The 15,471-nt window shown below is 37.1% G+C and overlaps 1 protein-coding gene across 1 annotated transcript in view; it reads right to left on the reverse strand.

The window, feature by feature from the left end:
- Window positions 1–15,471, reverse strand: part of CDC5L (cell division cycle 5 like) — a 56,160-nt gene that overhangs the window by 19,018 nt on the left and 21,671 nt on the right. The window contains exons 9-13 of the mRNA XM_020993902.2: window positions 14,911–15,059; window positions 6,818–6,980; window positions 3,096–3,260; window positions 2,307–2,387; window positions 809–1,054 (exon numbers count right to left, since the gene is read on the reverse strand). Coding sequence (XP_020849561.1) covers window positions 809–1,054; window positions 2,307–2,387; window positions 3,096–3,260; window positions 6,818–6,980; window positions 14,911–15,059 — 804 coding nt within the window. The remainder of the gene's footprint in view (window positions 1–808; window positions 1,055–2,306; window positions 2,388–3,095; window positions 3,261–6,817; window positions 6,981–14,910; window positions 15,060–15,471) is intronic.

The following is a 15,471-nucleotide window of genomic DNA, read 5'->3' on the forward strand; positions in this document are numbered from 1 at the left end:
TCTTGGGTACTATGAGAAGTTGCCACTCCTAACAATGGCTATTATGTCAAATCAGGAAAAACAACTAAGGAAAAAAATATGATTGGGTGATGGAGGGGGAGGAGAAAGGGAAAGGAAGAAATAGAAAAGCTTTATACAAGGAAGACTGTGGTTAATTTTTTGAATTTTCTCCTCAAACTAGAGAGAAGAAATTTAAGTAAGCAAAATTACAAAACTTCTGAATTAGTGATGAATGTGCAAAAGAATATATCTAAGTGCTTACCTTCTCCAACACTCTGAATTAGTTAACATTTTATTGAAAGCCAAGTAGCAGCACCATTAAAGCCTAGTAACCAATGGCACCCGTGATTAAGAACACAATCATCATGGTGATCTTTTATCACCCACCACACTACAAGGCCCAGAATTTGAAATTCATGCCAACAAAGTCATTATTTCATCTGGTAAAACTGCTACTCTCAAAGGCAGTAAATTTTCTTATATTTTGTGAGAACATAAGTTTTCTCATCTCCTTGACCAAGAGCACCTAGTTTAAAAAAAGTTTTAAGAAACTCACAGGCCCAATTTTGTAGTCTTCCTTTATTCTAACAAGGGATAAAACAATAACAATTGGACCAAAAAAGGCTCCTAAATGCGATAACAACAAGCAGTCTACATCATAAAAAAACTTTCTCTTTATGCTTATAAGAACACATAGGTTCTGAATTTTTCAATTATTGGTCAGTGTGTGAAAATGATCAAAATTCATCCATGAGACACAGGATGTAATTTATATCCCTGATATAAAAATATTCCAGTTAAACCATACCTTCTTCAGTTCATCTTTGGAGAATTTTTCATAGGGATTGTGTTCCAGGTAAGTTATATGCTCAGTACTATTACTTCCAAATCCTAGAGTTTTCCCCTTTTTATTTCCAGCTTGTTCTCCATAAGGATGATGCAGAAGATCATAATGAAGCATTGTGATCATCTCTTTTTTAATTAGTTCTTCACTTTTCTGTAGGTCTGTTAGTGGTGGTTCTACATTTAAGGGTCTTAGGATAGTTTCATTTACCTAAAATTTTAAAAATAAAGGAATTGACTAAACAAAGTCAAATACCAAGTATAATGCAAGTTTATAAAGGAATATTAATGCTGCTACTGTTCCAGTGTTAATCAAACAACAAATTCTTCCAAATTTTAAAGCATTTCTTTACTTGTATAACTTCTGAATGCCACTGAAATATATTAATACAAAACCTATAATACAAAAATGCAATAACGTATATGAAAGCAGATAAAATTATATGGACCAAGTAAAAGCACCAATCATATGAAAAGGGTGGATATTCACATTAAAAGACTTATTAATTCATTCAACAAGCATTAAGAACTTCCTATCTACCAAACACTGTGTAAGCACTGGGATTACAAAGACATAAAGTGAAATATTTTCCTTCCCTCAAGGAGCTTACACTCTCTTAGGAGAAAACAACATGTATATGGAACATTTAATACAAAATAGATATAAAATAAATACCAAGTAATTTCCAGAGCTTATATTCCCTTGGGGGAAAGTAATATTCATAAAGAACACTTATAATAAAATATATTCAAATTAAATATCAAATAATTTCCAGGGGAAGACAGAGAATAGCAATTGCAGCGATCCTGTGTACGGCAACACCGGAAGTGAGCTTTGAAAGAAGCAGGGATGCTACAAAACACAGGTGAGGGGGTCAATCTGTGCAAAGGCAAAGGGATGAGAGTTGGAAGGCCGAGCACAAGGAACAGCACCTGGGCCAGTTTGGCTAACACATAGAGCCCATCAAGGAGAGCACTGTACAACAAGCTAGACCATAAAAACACATGAAGTACAACACTGTGCAACAAGCCTAGATAGGCAGGCTGGAATCAGATTGTGAAGGAGAGTCTGTATTTGATTCCAGAGACAAGAGGGAACCACTGGAGAAGCCTGGGTTTAAAGAATCTATATTTGGTGGTTGTGCAGAGGAAGGACAAAAAAGGAGAGAGAATGGAGTTAGGGAGACTAATTAGGAGGCTCCCACAACAGTTCGGGACAGGTGATGAAGGCTTGATCTAAGGTGGTTCCAGTTTGAGAGGAGGGAAGGGGACAGACGTAAGATATGGTGGACAAATAGAATTACAATCTGGAGACTCACTAGACAGGAAATGTGAGGGAGAGAAAAAGAATCAAAGACAACTCCAAGCTTGAGAACCTGAATGACTCAAAAGATGGTGGTATTCTGAAAAGAAACAATGTAAGTTAGGAAAAGAGAAAGATTCAGATATTTTCAAATTCTTACCTCTGAAGGTCTTGGCAGATCCTTCTGAACAGCTTTGTGCATTCGTTTCAATTCCTTTACACGTTCTGCATCTCGGATAGCCTAGAACATTTAAAAATACCCATTAATTCAAATACATAATAATCTGACATTTCTTAATAAATGTAAATTGAAAAGAATCACCTGTTAAGAGATATACTTACTTAGCTTCCAATCTCTAAAGCCAAAGAAAGCATTCTAGGTTTGAAGTAAGGAAATTTCTACTATTTTCTCTTGAGACAATAAAGCCATAGATATCAAACTACATTTCCACATATTTTCCACATTTCTGAGACCAAGAATGCGCTTCCATTGCTTAGAACATTTCCCAAACTATACTGAGTCTCCCAGCCATTAAACATTCTTTCCTTTCCTCAACAACAATAAAATTCTAATCTTTCAGGAAAGAGACTTAATAATTTCCACTGTCCTCTTCTCTTTCACCTCAAAAAAATTCTTGAGACAATAAAGCCATATGAATCAAGCAATTCCTTAACAGATAAAATACCACTCGTGAAGATTCATTCCAGTTTCTAAAATGAGAGAATATACATCAAAGTAGACAGGGACATTCATCATAAAACTAAACTATCCAAAATTTCATAAAATAGAGATAAGAAAAGATTTAAAGTTATGATTTTCTATTATTTTCACTCCCATTCAAACTCCCTGAGGAAAAGGCTAAATCCCAGTTACCCAACATGAGAGCCAAGGGACTTCCTAACCTGGGGAATGTAGGCCACAAACTTTATTTTCTTACAAAAATGTTACCTGCTTTCGAGCATCTACATCAGCAGCATCTTCTACATAAGTTTCATCAATCTCACGGTCTTCTAGCTCCTTCTCAGCATTTTCTGGTAGAACAATCTCAAAGTCATTCTTAGGAGCAGGAAGGCCCATCAATCCTAAACGGAGATGCTCACGAGATTCTCTCTCCTGTTGAAAATACATAAGGCTTTTGAAGTCATATATGGATTGGTAAATAATCAGATTCAGTGTGAGTTTCTCGAAACAGAATTACTAACTCAATGTTTATTTGATGAACAGGGATTTCCAACCTCTTAAGGATATCCTTAGTTAGAACATCCTGGATGTCATCTATAAAGAGATGATAATGGAAGCCATTGGAGCTGATGAGGTCACCAAGTGAAAACCGTAGAGACGACAGAGAGAAAGAGATAGGAAAGACTAGAGTCCAGGATAGCCTTGGAGTACAATATCAGTTCAGAGGCAGCACAACAGCACCATATTGGTTTGTGACCCACAGTTTAAGAAGTGAGTGAAAAAAGTTTAAGAAGCACTGGCATAGAGTGCAAAGAATATCATGGAACAATACCCTTCTATAATACTACCATGTTATGGACGGCTACTGGCAAATGTGAAATACATCTGAATTTCCATTGAAAATCTGGTATTACTGGGTTATTCATAGGATAACACTAATGAATTATATTAAAAAAGGAAACTGCTTCATGTTTCTTAGATGAAAAGAATTCAACAAGAGTAGAGCTAAGGCATGGCGAGATTATAATTTTTAAAAGCCTCATAGTTAGCACAAAGCAGAGACACAAAAGGAAAACTACTTTGATAAATTAATGCAATCAAGATTATGGGTAAATATTACTACATTTCTAAATTCATTCTGTTGAATCAGAAGTAATCACCTGATATGCAAGTACAAGTAAGCTATAACAGACTGCAAAGGGGACCCAACTAAAGAAATAATCAAGTGAACTTGATGGAAGATGGAAACTGTGTATGTGTGAGACTCAATAAACATTTATTAATCACCTATTACACGCCAAGCACTGAGGATACAAAGAAAGGCAAAAGACAGTCCCTGCCCTCAAGTAATTTACAGTCTAACAGGGGAGACAACATGCAAACAACTACATACAAAAAAATGCTATATACAGGATAAGTTGGAAATAACTGAATGAATTAAGGGGGATCAGGAAAGCCTTCCAGTAGAAGGTAAGATTTTGCTGTCACGGGATTACTGCAGGGGATTAGAGGACGGGTGGAAAGGAAGTAAAGTATAAGGAAGGTGGGGGGTTGAGAGGCACACAAGATTACAAAGGGCTTTGAATGCCAAAAAAGAGGATTTTATATTTGACTCTGGGAATTTATTACATGACATAGTCAAATCTGCACATTAGGAACATCACTGTGACATCTGAGTGGGATGGACAAGGGAGGGGAGAGATGAGGCAGGCAGATCCACTAGCAGGCTACTGCAATAGTCTCAGCGTGAGGTAATGAGGGCCTGTACCATGGTAGTGGCAGTGTGAGAGAAGAGAAGGGGGCGTATTTGAGAGATGTTACAAAGGTAAAAGTTGGCAGGCCTTAGCCACAGATTGAATATGAGAGGTGAAAGAGAATAAGGAATCAAGGATGATACCTAGGCTGTGAGCCTGGGCAGCGGGGAGCACAGTGCTACCTCCAACAGTAATCAGCAATCTGGGAAGAGGAGAGGCTTTGGAGGGAAAGGTGAGTTCAGTTTTGGACATTATGAGTTTAACGTGTCTACAGGATATCCAGTTCAAGGTGTCCAAAATGCAGTAAAGAGATGTGAGACTGGAGGTCAACAGAGAAATTAGGACTGGATAAGTGGAGTCGAGAATTGACAACACAGAAATGATCACTGGATCCACAGGAGTTGATAAAAGCGCCAAGTGAAATAAAAAGAGGGCAAAAACGGTCCAGGGCAGCAGCCTGCGGAATGCCCACAGTTAGCATATCTGACCTGGCTGAAGATCCAGCAAAGAAGACCAAGAAGGAATGATCAGATAGTAGGAAGAGAAGCTGGAGAGAGTGGTGTCCCAAAAATCTAGAGAAAAGAGAGTATCAAGAAATGAGTGACCAATAATGTCAAAGGCTACAGAGACAATTATATTTGACAATTAAAAGATCATTAGTAACTATGGACATAGAAAGCAGTGTCAGTTGAATGATGACAACAGAAGCCAGATTGTAGAGTTAAGAAGACAGTGAGAGGTGAGGAAGTGGAAGCACTTATTGCAGATGGTCTTCTCAAATAGGTTATCCATAAACCTACAGATAGCAGAACAGATATGGGATAATAGCCCAGCCCCCCGAGTCACTGCTCTGCCATGCTCAGCCCTGTCTGGGTCAACTGTGAAAGAGTTTCAGTTAAATGATGAGATCAGAATCCAAACTATAGATCGTCAAGAAGAGAGTGAGAAGAAGAGAAGTGAAGAAGGCTTTACCAAGAAATTTAACCACAAAAGGTAGGAGAAATATGGATAATAGTGGGGATAGATGGATCAAGTGAGGGATTTTTGAACATGACAGAGACATGAGCATGTTGGTAGGCAGTAGGGGAGTGGCCAATAAACAGGGAGAGATTGAAGATAAGTGAGAGAGAGGGGATGATGGAGGAGGCGATCTGCTGGAGAAGATGGAATGGAATGAAATCACTGGTGCATGTAAAGGAGTTTGTCTTGGCAAGGAGAAGGGCCATTTCTTCATGTGACATAGGGGTGAATGAGAAGTTAGCGACAGAAGACACCTAAGTGATGTGAAATTAGACAAGGGGAGAAGAGGGAGCTCTTGGCAGATGGCCTCAAATAAAACATAAGACAAGGTTCTCAGCTGAGGAGGGGACCTGTGGAGGGATCTGACAAGGGATGAAAAGGTTTGAAAGCGCTTCTGTAATGAATGGATAGTAAGTTAATTACGGAGTTATAAAAACATTACCTAGCCATAGGGAATGCCCAGTTGAAGTCATGTAACATAAACTGTAGCAGACACAGTCAGCATGGTTTCATGATTTTCTCCAGCTTTATTCAACAACACATGTGGAGGAGTGAAGGCAGAAGATGGTGAGAGTGATCCAAGGATAAGGTATGGCAGGGCAAGGTGGCAATAATGGAACAAGGGGTACAAGAGAAGACTTTGTATGTGTGTTACTTTGCATCCCAGAAACAGAGCCTTTAGCTTTTAAAATTTCTGCACATCATGTCACAAAAAGATATCACAGATCTCATGATAAATATTAGACAATAAAACCCATCATTTGAACTAAAATTATGTCAGATTGGGCCTCTTCTTAAAATTACTAAATGCAGAAACAGAAAAAGGACAACTATGCAATATGACAAACAAGAAGACTTTCATATAAGTTTAAAGAAAATAGAGCAGGGAAGAATATAATGGACAAAAGATAAAGTGAGGTCCAATCCAAGAAGAGGACATACCATTATCCATAAGCATTTGTTGTACTACTGAAGTTAAAAAAAAAAAAGATGAGGATGCTCCTATTCCAATTCCTTCAAAACATTTTTCCTCTTCTGCTTTCTAAGTGTAGATTTTGAAACATATTTAACAAGATTTGAGAAAAAGAAAAAAGTCCCATTTTACAAGTTTATCCAAAACTTACTACTCACAAGCACTAAATGATGAAAGAAGATGAAAGACAAAAGAAGATGAAAATAAAAAAGATGAAAATGGAATCTATGTTTGTTTCTTACCATCTGCTTCACATATGAAGGGTCATTGTAATCTGCCAATCCCTCTTCAGGATTTATGTTTAGTTTGTCCCTTAAAGGGGTTCTGCCTGGGGTAGTGCCAACAACTGGTTTAGGAGTCATCCCACCTCGAGGAGTCAACCCTTCAGCTCCATGAGAAGGAGTCCTGGAAAAATTAAAAAACACAAGTTATACCACAACCTCACATTGGTAGTGCTTTCAAAGTTCTTTCCCATATATTATTCCATAGTAAAAAGGAGAGAAGAAAGAAAAATCAGTATGTACAAAATTCAAGTTTCCCTTCTCAGTGTGAAACCAGACCTACAGGAAAATAAAAGGAATAAAGCCTAGGTTATATAATTAAAATTGCTGTTTGCATTTTTAAATTTTAATTAACAATTTAAGGAAACTTCTTAAAACAAAAAGAAAGGAAGATTTATACTGGTACCCAAAAAATTTAACATGTTGTAAGTCTCTGGCAGCAAACCTTACATTCTCTGAAAATGAGGAAATTATTCACTGAAGAATATTATTCACTGCTGTACAATCTTTAACTAGGAAGACAAAAGATCCATATATGAAAAGGAAGAGTAACAACTCTTACAAAACCTTTCACAAAAGGTTGATGCCAGTTATCTAAGGAGCAACAAAGAATAGGTGATAGAGAGCTGGCCTTGCAGCCATTACAAAAGAACTGAGTTCAAGTATCACGTCTGCCACCTACGGACTGCATGACCAGGCCAAGTCACTTAAACTCTCAGTGCTCTAAGCAATAATCTAAGAACTGGTGGAAGGAGATTCTTCACCTAGGAGCTCCCTGATTAATGAGATCATAGGTCTGATCCTTAACCCTGTAAGGATGCAACTGCCTGTGTGTTTGCAAAATTACCATCTTACTCAGTTGCAAAAAACAGAAACACACTCCTTGTCAAGTAGTCAATAGTACAGCAAATACCTAAATTGGTCAAAGTAAATCTCAAAAACAATTCTAGTGAACGACAAGTTCAAATTCCTTTTAAAACAACACGCACTTAGCTCTACAATCTTTCAATGAATTTTTCCTCCCTTAAAAGACAGTAACAACCCATGTTCTCAGAAAAGTGCTGCCTCCTCTAATAACAATACCTGGATGATCCTGGACAGGTCACTTACCCCTCTGACCTTCAGAATTCTCAATCTGTAGAATGGGAGCAGTGATGCTTGTACTACCCACCTCCCAGCTGTTGTAAGGAAAGCATTTTATCCACTGTAATACACCAGAGACATATAAGTTTTTTCTGGTAATTCACCAAACTCTTCCATTTTAGAAAAAGAAAGCAGCTACAAGAATAGGATAAAACACTCTATAATTAAATTCTGGTGGGTTATTTATGCATTCAGGTGGGTACAGAAATAGGGAAGATGGGAGAATTCTGCTTCTGGGAGCCAAGATGGCGGAGTGAAAAGGTAGTCGCTGTCACTCTCCCCTATCAACCTTTGAAAACCCAGAAAATATCACCCCAGAAAAAAACCCCGGAACAGTTGAACTAGAAGACAGATGGGGAGCAGCAGTGCACCAGCCCAGCAAATGGGTCTCCCAATGCCTCAGCAAAAATAAGGGAGGCAGAACTACGAGGGGCCCCAGGTGGATAAGTACCCTGCAGCATTCATCTGAAATGAGGTGAAGAAAGCAACCTAAAGTCTCCCTAAAGCCCTGGCCTTGCTGGTTCCAGCCCAACACCAGGTGAGCTGTCGGAGCCCTGCAGCCTCCAATTGTGAAGAAATCCTGAAGCCCAGGTAGAGAACAGGCAAACACCAACACCTGGACCTCCGAGTGCCTCAGTGAGGGTGGGGGGAACCAGTGGAAACCAGCTCAGAAAACCACCAGGTGCCTCGGCACTCTACCACAAAGGAATCTCCCAGTGCATTAGCAGAAAGGAGGGAGACAACACTGCAGGGGCCCCAGGCAGATAAACACCCTGCAGCACCCATCTAAAAGGAGCTGAAGAAAGCTAAAGGAAAGGAAAAGCAGGCAACCTAGAATTGCCTGAAAGTTCCAGCCTTGCTGATTCCAGCCCAACACGAGGTAAGCTGCCAGAAACCTACAGCCTCCAATTGCCAACATAAGAGGCCCCAGCACACAAAGCCAGTGACCAAGACCTAGGCTCCCAACACAAGAAGCTTGGGTCAGTGCCCTCTGTTCCCCAGCAGGAGAGCTCAATCTCTTTAAAGGCCAGGGAATAAAGAAACACCATGAGTAAAAAGAAACGTACCATAGATTCATATTATGAGAAGAGTGAAGATCAAGACAGAAATTCTGAAGAGGACAACATTGTCAACAAACCCACATCTGCAACAACAAAAGGGAATATGAACTGGTCTGAAGCCCAAAAAGCCTTCTTAGAAGAGCTCAAGAAGGATTTTAATAGTCAAATGAGAGAGGTAGAAGAGTCCTTCAAAAATACAATTGGCCAATTGGAAAAAAACACTGAAGAAAACAAGTCCCTAAAAAACACAATTGGCCAATTGAAGAAGGAAGTACAAAAACTAACAGAAGAAAACAATCTGTTAAAAACTAGAATTGGACAAATGGAAACTAATGTCTCTATGAGAGAGCAAGAATCAGTCAACAGAAACAAAAAAAAGAAAAAATAGATGAAAATAAAATACCTCATCAGTAAAACAACTCACCTGGAAAATCGATTCAGGAGAGACAATTTAAAAATTATTGGACTACCTGAAAATCATGATGAAAAAAAGAGCCTGGACAGTATCTTTCAGGAAATCATAAAGGAAAACTGCCCAGAAGTCCTAGAACCAGAAGGGAAAATAACCATAGAAAGAATACACTCACCACCTGAAAGAGATCCCAAATTGACAATGCCAAGGAATATAATAGCAAAATTCCAAAATTACCAGATGAAAGAGAAGGTGCTGCAAGCAGCCAGAAAGAAACAATTTAAATATCATGGAACCACAGTCAGGATTACACAGGACCTTGCAGCTTCTACATTAAAAGACCATGGAACATGATATTCCTAAGGCAAAGGAGCTTGGAATGCAGCCAAGGATCAATTACCCAGCAAAAATGAGCATCATTTTTCAAGGGAGGAGATGGATATTCAATGAAATAGGAGACTTCCAAACTTTCCTGATAAAAAGACCAGAGCTCAACAAAAAATTTGATCTTCAAGTACAGGACTCAAGAAGGACATAAAAAGGTAAATGGGACAGAAAGATACAATATGTTGTTAATAAGGAGGAGGGGGCTGTGTAAACCCATACAAGGGAATATGACACTTGCAACCTTGAGAACTGTATTGTTATTACACCATGTTAAAGGAGTATACATAAAGAGGGTGGATATTAGTTGACTTTGATGTAATGATAAAAAAAATCTAATCAAGTGGGTTAAATGGATCCAAATAAGTGGATCAATCTGATCTTAGAAAATGTACTGAGAAAGGAGGAGGCAGACAAGGGTAAATTACATTACAGGAAAAGACACAAAATCCTATTACAGCAGAGGGAAAGGAAGGGGGGTGAGCATTGTTTGAACCTTACTCTCATCAGATTTGGCTCAAGAAGGGCATAACATAATCAGTTAGGTATAGAAATCTAACTTGCCCTATAGGCAGTAGGAGGGAAAAGGGGAAAGAAAAGGGGGGGGGAAGAAGGGAGGAAGAAGCAGTAAGAGTAAAGGGGAAGAAAAGGGAAAGGGATAATAAAAGGGAGGAGGGACTGAAGGAGGTGGTGGTCAAAAGCAAAACACTAGTGAAGGGGGGAAAGGAAAAAGAAAAGCATAAATGGGGGAAAAGGATGGAGAAAAAGACACAGATAGTAATCATAACTGTGAATGTGAATGGGATGAACTCTCCCATAAAATGGAAACAGATTGCAGAATGGATTAAAAACCATAATCCTACAATATGTTGTTTACAGGAAACACATTTGAAAAAGAGTGACACATACAGGGTAAAGGTAAAAGGCTGGAGCAGAATATATTATGCTTCAGCTGAAGTAAAAAAAGCAGGGGTAGCAATCCTGATCTCAGACAAAGCAAAAGCAAAAATAGATCTAATCAAAAGAGATAAGGAAGGAAACTACATCCTGCTAAAAGGCACCATAGACAATGAAGTAATATCATTACTAAACATATATGCACCAAATGGTATAGCATCCAAATTCTTACAGGAGAAGTTCAGGGAGTTACAGGAAGAAATAGACAGCAAAACTATACTAGTGGGGGACCTGAACCTCCCCTCTCTGCACTAGATAAATCTAACCACAAAATAAACAAGAAAGAAGTTAAGGAGGTGAATAGAACATTAGAAAAGTTAGGTATGATAGACCTCTGGAGAAAACTGAATGGGGATAGAAAGGAATATACTTTTTTCTCAGCAGTACATGGCACATACACAAAAATTGACCATGTACTAGGGCATAAAAACCTCACAATCCAATGCAGAAAGGCAGAAATATTAAATGCATCCTTTTCAGATCATGATGCAATAAAAATTATATGTAATAAAGGGCCATGGAAAGATAGACTAAAAAATAATTGGAAACTAAATAATCTAATCCTAAAAAATGATTGGGTCAAACAACAAATCATAGAAACAATCAATAATTTCATTCAAGAGAATGACAATAATGAGACAACATACCAAAACTTATGGGATGCAGCGAAAGCAGTTCTTAGGGGAAGTTTTATATCTCTAAATGCTTACATAAATAAAATAGAAAAAGAGGAGATTAATGAATTGGGCATACAACTAAAAAAATAGAAAAAAAACAACTTAAAAATCCTCAACTAAACACTAAATTAGAAATATTGAAAACCAAAGGAAAAATTAATAAAATTGAAATTAAGAAAACTATTGAACTAATAAAAAAACTAAGAGCTGGTTTTATGAAAAAACAATAAAATAGATAAACCTTTGGTTAATTTAATTAAAAAAAAAAGAAGAAAACCAAATTACTAGTATCAAGAATGAAAAGGGTGAAGCTACCACCAAGGAAGAGGAAATTAAAACAATAATTAGGAATTATTTTGCCCAACTATATGCCAACAAATTTGACAATCTTAGTGAAATGGATACATATTTACAAAAATATAAATTGCCCAGATTAACCAAGAGGAAGTAAAATACTTAAATAACCCCATCTCAGAAAAAGAAATTGAACAAGCCATTGATGAACTCCCTAGGAAAAAATCTCCAGGGCCAGATGGATTTACATGCGAATTCTATCAAACATTTAAAGAACAATTAATTCCAATACTATATAGACTATTTGGGAAAATAGGTGAAGAAGGAGTCTTACCAAATTCTTTTTATGATACAAATATGGTGTTGATACCTAAACCAGGAAGAGTCAAAATAGAGAAAGAAAATTATAGACCAATTTCTCTAATGAATATAGATGCAAAAATTTTAAACAAAATACTAGCAAATAGATTGCAGCAACTTATCACAAGAATAATACACTATGACCAGGTAGGATTTATACCAGGAATGCAGGGTTGGTTCAATATTAGGAAAACTATCAGCATCATTGAGCATATCAACACCAAAACCAACAGAAACCACATGATCATCTCAATAGATGCAGAAAAAGCTTTTGATAAAATACAACACCCATTCCTATTAAAAACACTAGAAAGCATAGGTATAAATGGAGTCTTCCTTAAAATAATAAATAGCATATATCTAAAACCTTCAGCAAGCATTATATGTAATGGGGACAGGCTAGAAGCATTTCCAATAAGATCGGGGGTGAAACAAGGATGTCCATTATCACCACTGTTATTCAATATTGTACTGGAAACCTTAGCTTTAGCAATAAGAGAAGAAAAAGAAATTGAAGGCATTAGAATAGGCAAAGAAGAAACAAAGCTATCACTCTTTGCAGATGACATGATGATATACTTAGAGAATCCTAGAGAATCAAGTAAAAAACTACTTGAAATAATAAACAACTTTAGCAAAGTTGCAGGCTATAAAATAAACCCACATAAATCATCAGCATTTCTATATATTACCAACAAAGCCCAACAGCAAGAGATAGAAAGAGAAAATCCATTTAAACTTACTGTAGACATTATAAAATATTTAGGAGTCTACCTCCGAAACAAACCCAGGAACTCTATGAACACAATTACAAAACACTTTTCACACAAATAAAATCAGATCTAAATAATTGGAAAAACATCAGTTGCTCATGGGTAGGCCGAGCTAATATAATAAAAATGACAATCCTACCTAAGCTAATTTACTTATTCAGTGCCATACCAATCAAACTACCAAAAATTATTTTATAGAGTTAAAAAATAAAACAAGATTCATTTGGAAAAACAAAAGGTCCAGAATATCAAAGGAACTAATGAAAAGAAATGCAGGGGAAGGTGGCCTAGCAATTCCAGATCTTAAATTGTATTATAAAGCAGCAATCATCAAAACTGCTTGGTACTGGCTAAGAAATAGGGAGGTGGATCAGTGGAATAGGTTAAATATGCAAGACACAGTAGTCAATGACTATAGTAATCTATTATTTGATAAACCCAAAGACCCCAGCTTCTGGGATAAGAAACTGCTGGGAAAACTGGAAAAGAGTATGGCAGAAACTAGGCATAGACCCAAATCTCACACCATATACCAAAATAAAGTCAAAATGGGTTCATGACTTAGATATAAAGGCTGATACCATAAGTAAACTGGGAGAACAAGGAATAGTTTACCTATCAGATCTATGGAGAACAGAAGAATTCATGACCAAACAGGAGATAGAGAACATTATGAAAAGCAAAATGGATAATTTTGATTACATTAAATTGAAAAGTTTTTGCACAAACAAAGCCAATGCAACTAAGATTAGAAGGAAGGTAGAAAATTGGGAAAGAATTTTTACAACTAGTCTCTCTGATAAAAGCCTCACCTCTAAAATATATAGAGAATTAAGACAAATTTATAAGAATACAAGCCATTCCCCAACTGATAAATGGTCAAAGGATATGAACAGACAGTTCTCAGATGAAGAAATTAAAGCCATCTATAGTCATATGAAAAAATGCTCTAAATCATTATTGATTAGAGAAATGCAAATCAAAACAACTCTGAGGTACCACATCACACCTATCAGATTGGCCAACATGACAAAACAGGAAAATGATAAATGTTGGAGAAGATGTGGGAAAATTGGAACACTAATACATTGTTGGTGGAGTTGTGAAATGATCCAACCATTTTGGAGAACAATTTGGAACTATGCCCAAAGGGCTACAAAAATGTGCATACCCTTTGATCCAGCAATAGCACTTCTAGGGCTATATCCCAAAGAGATCAAACAAATGGGAAAAGGACCCACATGTACAAAAATATTCATAGCAGCTCTTTTTGTGGTGGCAAAGAATTGGAAATTGAGGGGATGCCCATCAATTGGGGAATGGCTGAGCAAGTTGTGGTATATGAATGTAATGGAATACTATTGTGCTATAAGAAATGATGAACAGGCTGACTTCAGAAAAACCTGGAAAGACTTGTATGGTCTGATGCTGAGTGAAGTGAGCAGAACCAAGAGGACTTTGTACACAATAACAGCCATGTTGTCGATGACTAATATGTTAAACTGAACCCTTCTCAGCATTACAAGGATCTAAGACATCTCCAGAGGCCTCGGATGGAAAATGCTGTCCACATCCAAAGAAAGAACTATGGAAGTGAATGCTATCATTTTTTTACCTTCTGTTGAGTTTCGTTTCCTCTTTCTGATGGTTCCTCCTATTGGTTTTAATTTTTACTTGCAACTTTACTAATGTGAAAATATGTTTAATAGGAATGTAAATGTACAGCCTATATCAGATTGTGCACCGTCTTGGGGAGGATGGTGGGGAGGAAGGGGAAGAAAAATTTTAAACTCAAAAACACACGGAAGTGATTGTTGATAAATCAAAATAAATTAATAAAATTAAAAAAAAGAAATAGGGAAGATGAAAGCTAAGTGGGGTTGTCTTTATTCTGTGTCCATCTCAATGAAACAAACAAATTGCCTAATCCTCAGGATTCAGGGTTTTGGAGGTTTTTTTATTACAAACTCACCCTGTGGTGTGCTTACTGTACCTGAATGGGGTAGACAAGACTGTGTTTGGTGTTTGGATGATCTGTCGTTGAGGAGTCACACCAGAGAAGTCACTCTCATGCAATGGGGTATTAAGACCACCTTTCAGTGGGGTGTCCACGTTGGTAAGAGCCATTAAGTTCTGTGCTTCCTATTTAACAAAAAGCTTAAATAAGCACGTTTGAAACAGACATTTTAGGCAATATGAAAACCCTTTAGAAGAGACATATTTATGTGATGCATACCATCATATTAATATTGTTATTGAAATGAACAATTCTATCAAAATCTTCTTACCTAAAACAAAAAGAAATTAAGAATGCTGGAATGTGAGAGTACTTAGTATTTCGTATTTTCTTTCAATCTGCCACATACCACATCAGAAATTTTGCAAAAATGTTTTCTCTTCCAAGTCATGCCTTTGTATCCTAACCTATAATAACCACAAGCCAAAACCTTTACTAGCTACCAGACCACTTTGTAAAGATGTAAACATATTAAGAATTCAAGTGTCCTCCTGAATTTGAAAAATTAGAAGACCCACATTTTATTCCGCATTCTGG

Source organism: Phascolarctos cinereus, unplaced genomic scaffold (assembly GCF_003287225.1).
Source record: "Phascolarctos cinereus isolate Bilbo 61053 unplaced genomic scaffold, phaCin_HiC Scaffold_5;HRSCAF=322, whole genome shotgun sequence".
NCBI classification, from domain to species: Eukaryota; Metazoa; Chordata; class Mammalia; order Diprotodontia; family Phascolarctidae; genus Phascolarctos; species Phascolarctos cinereus.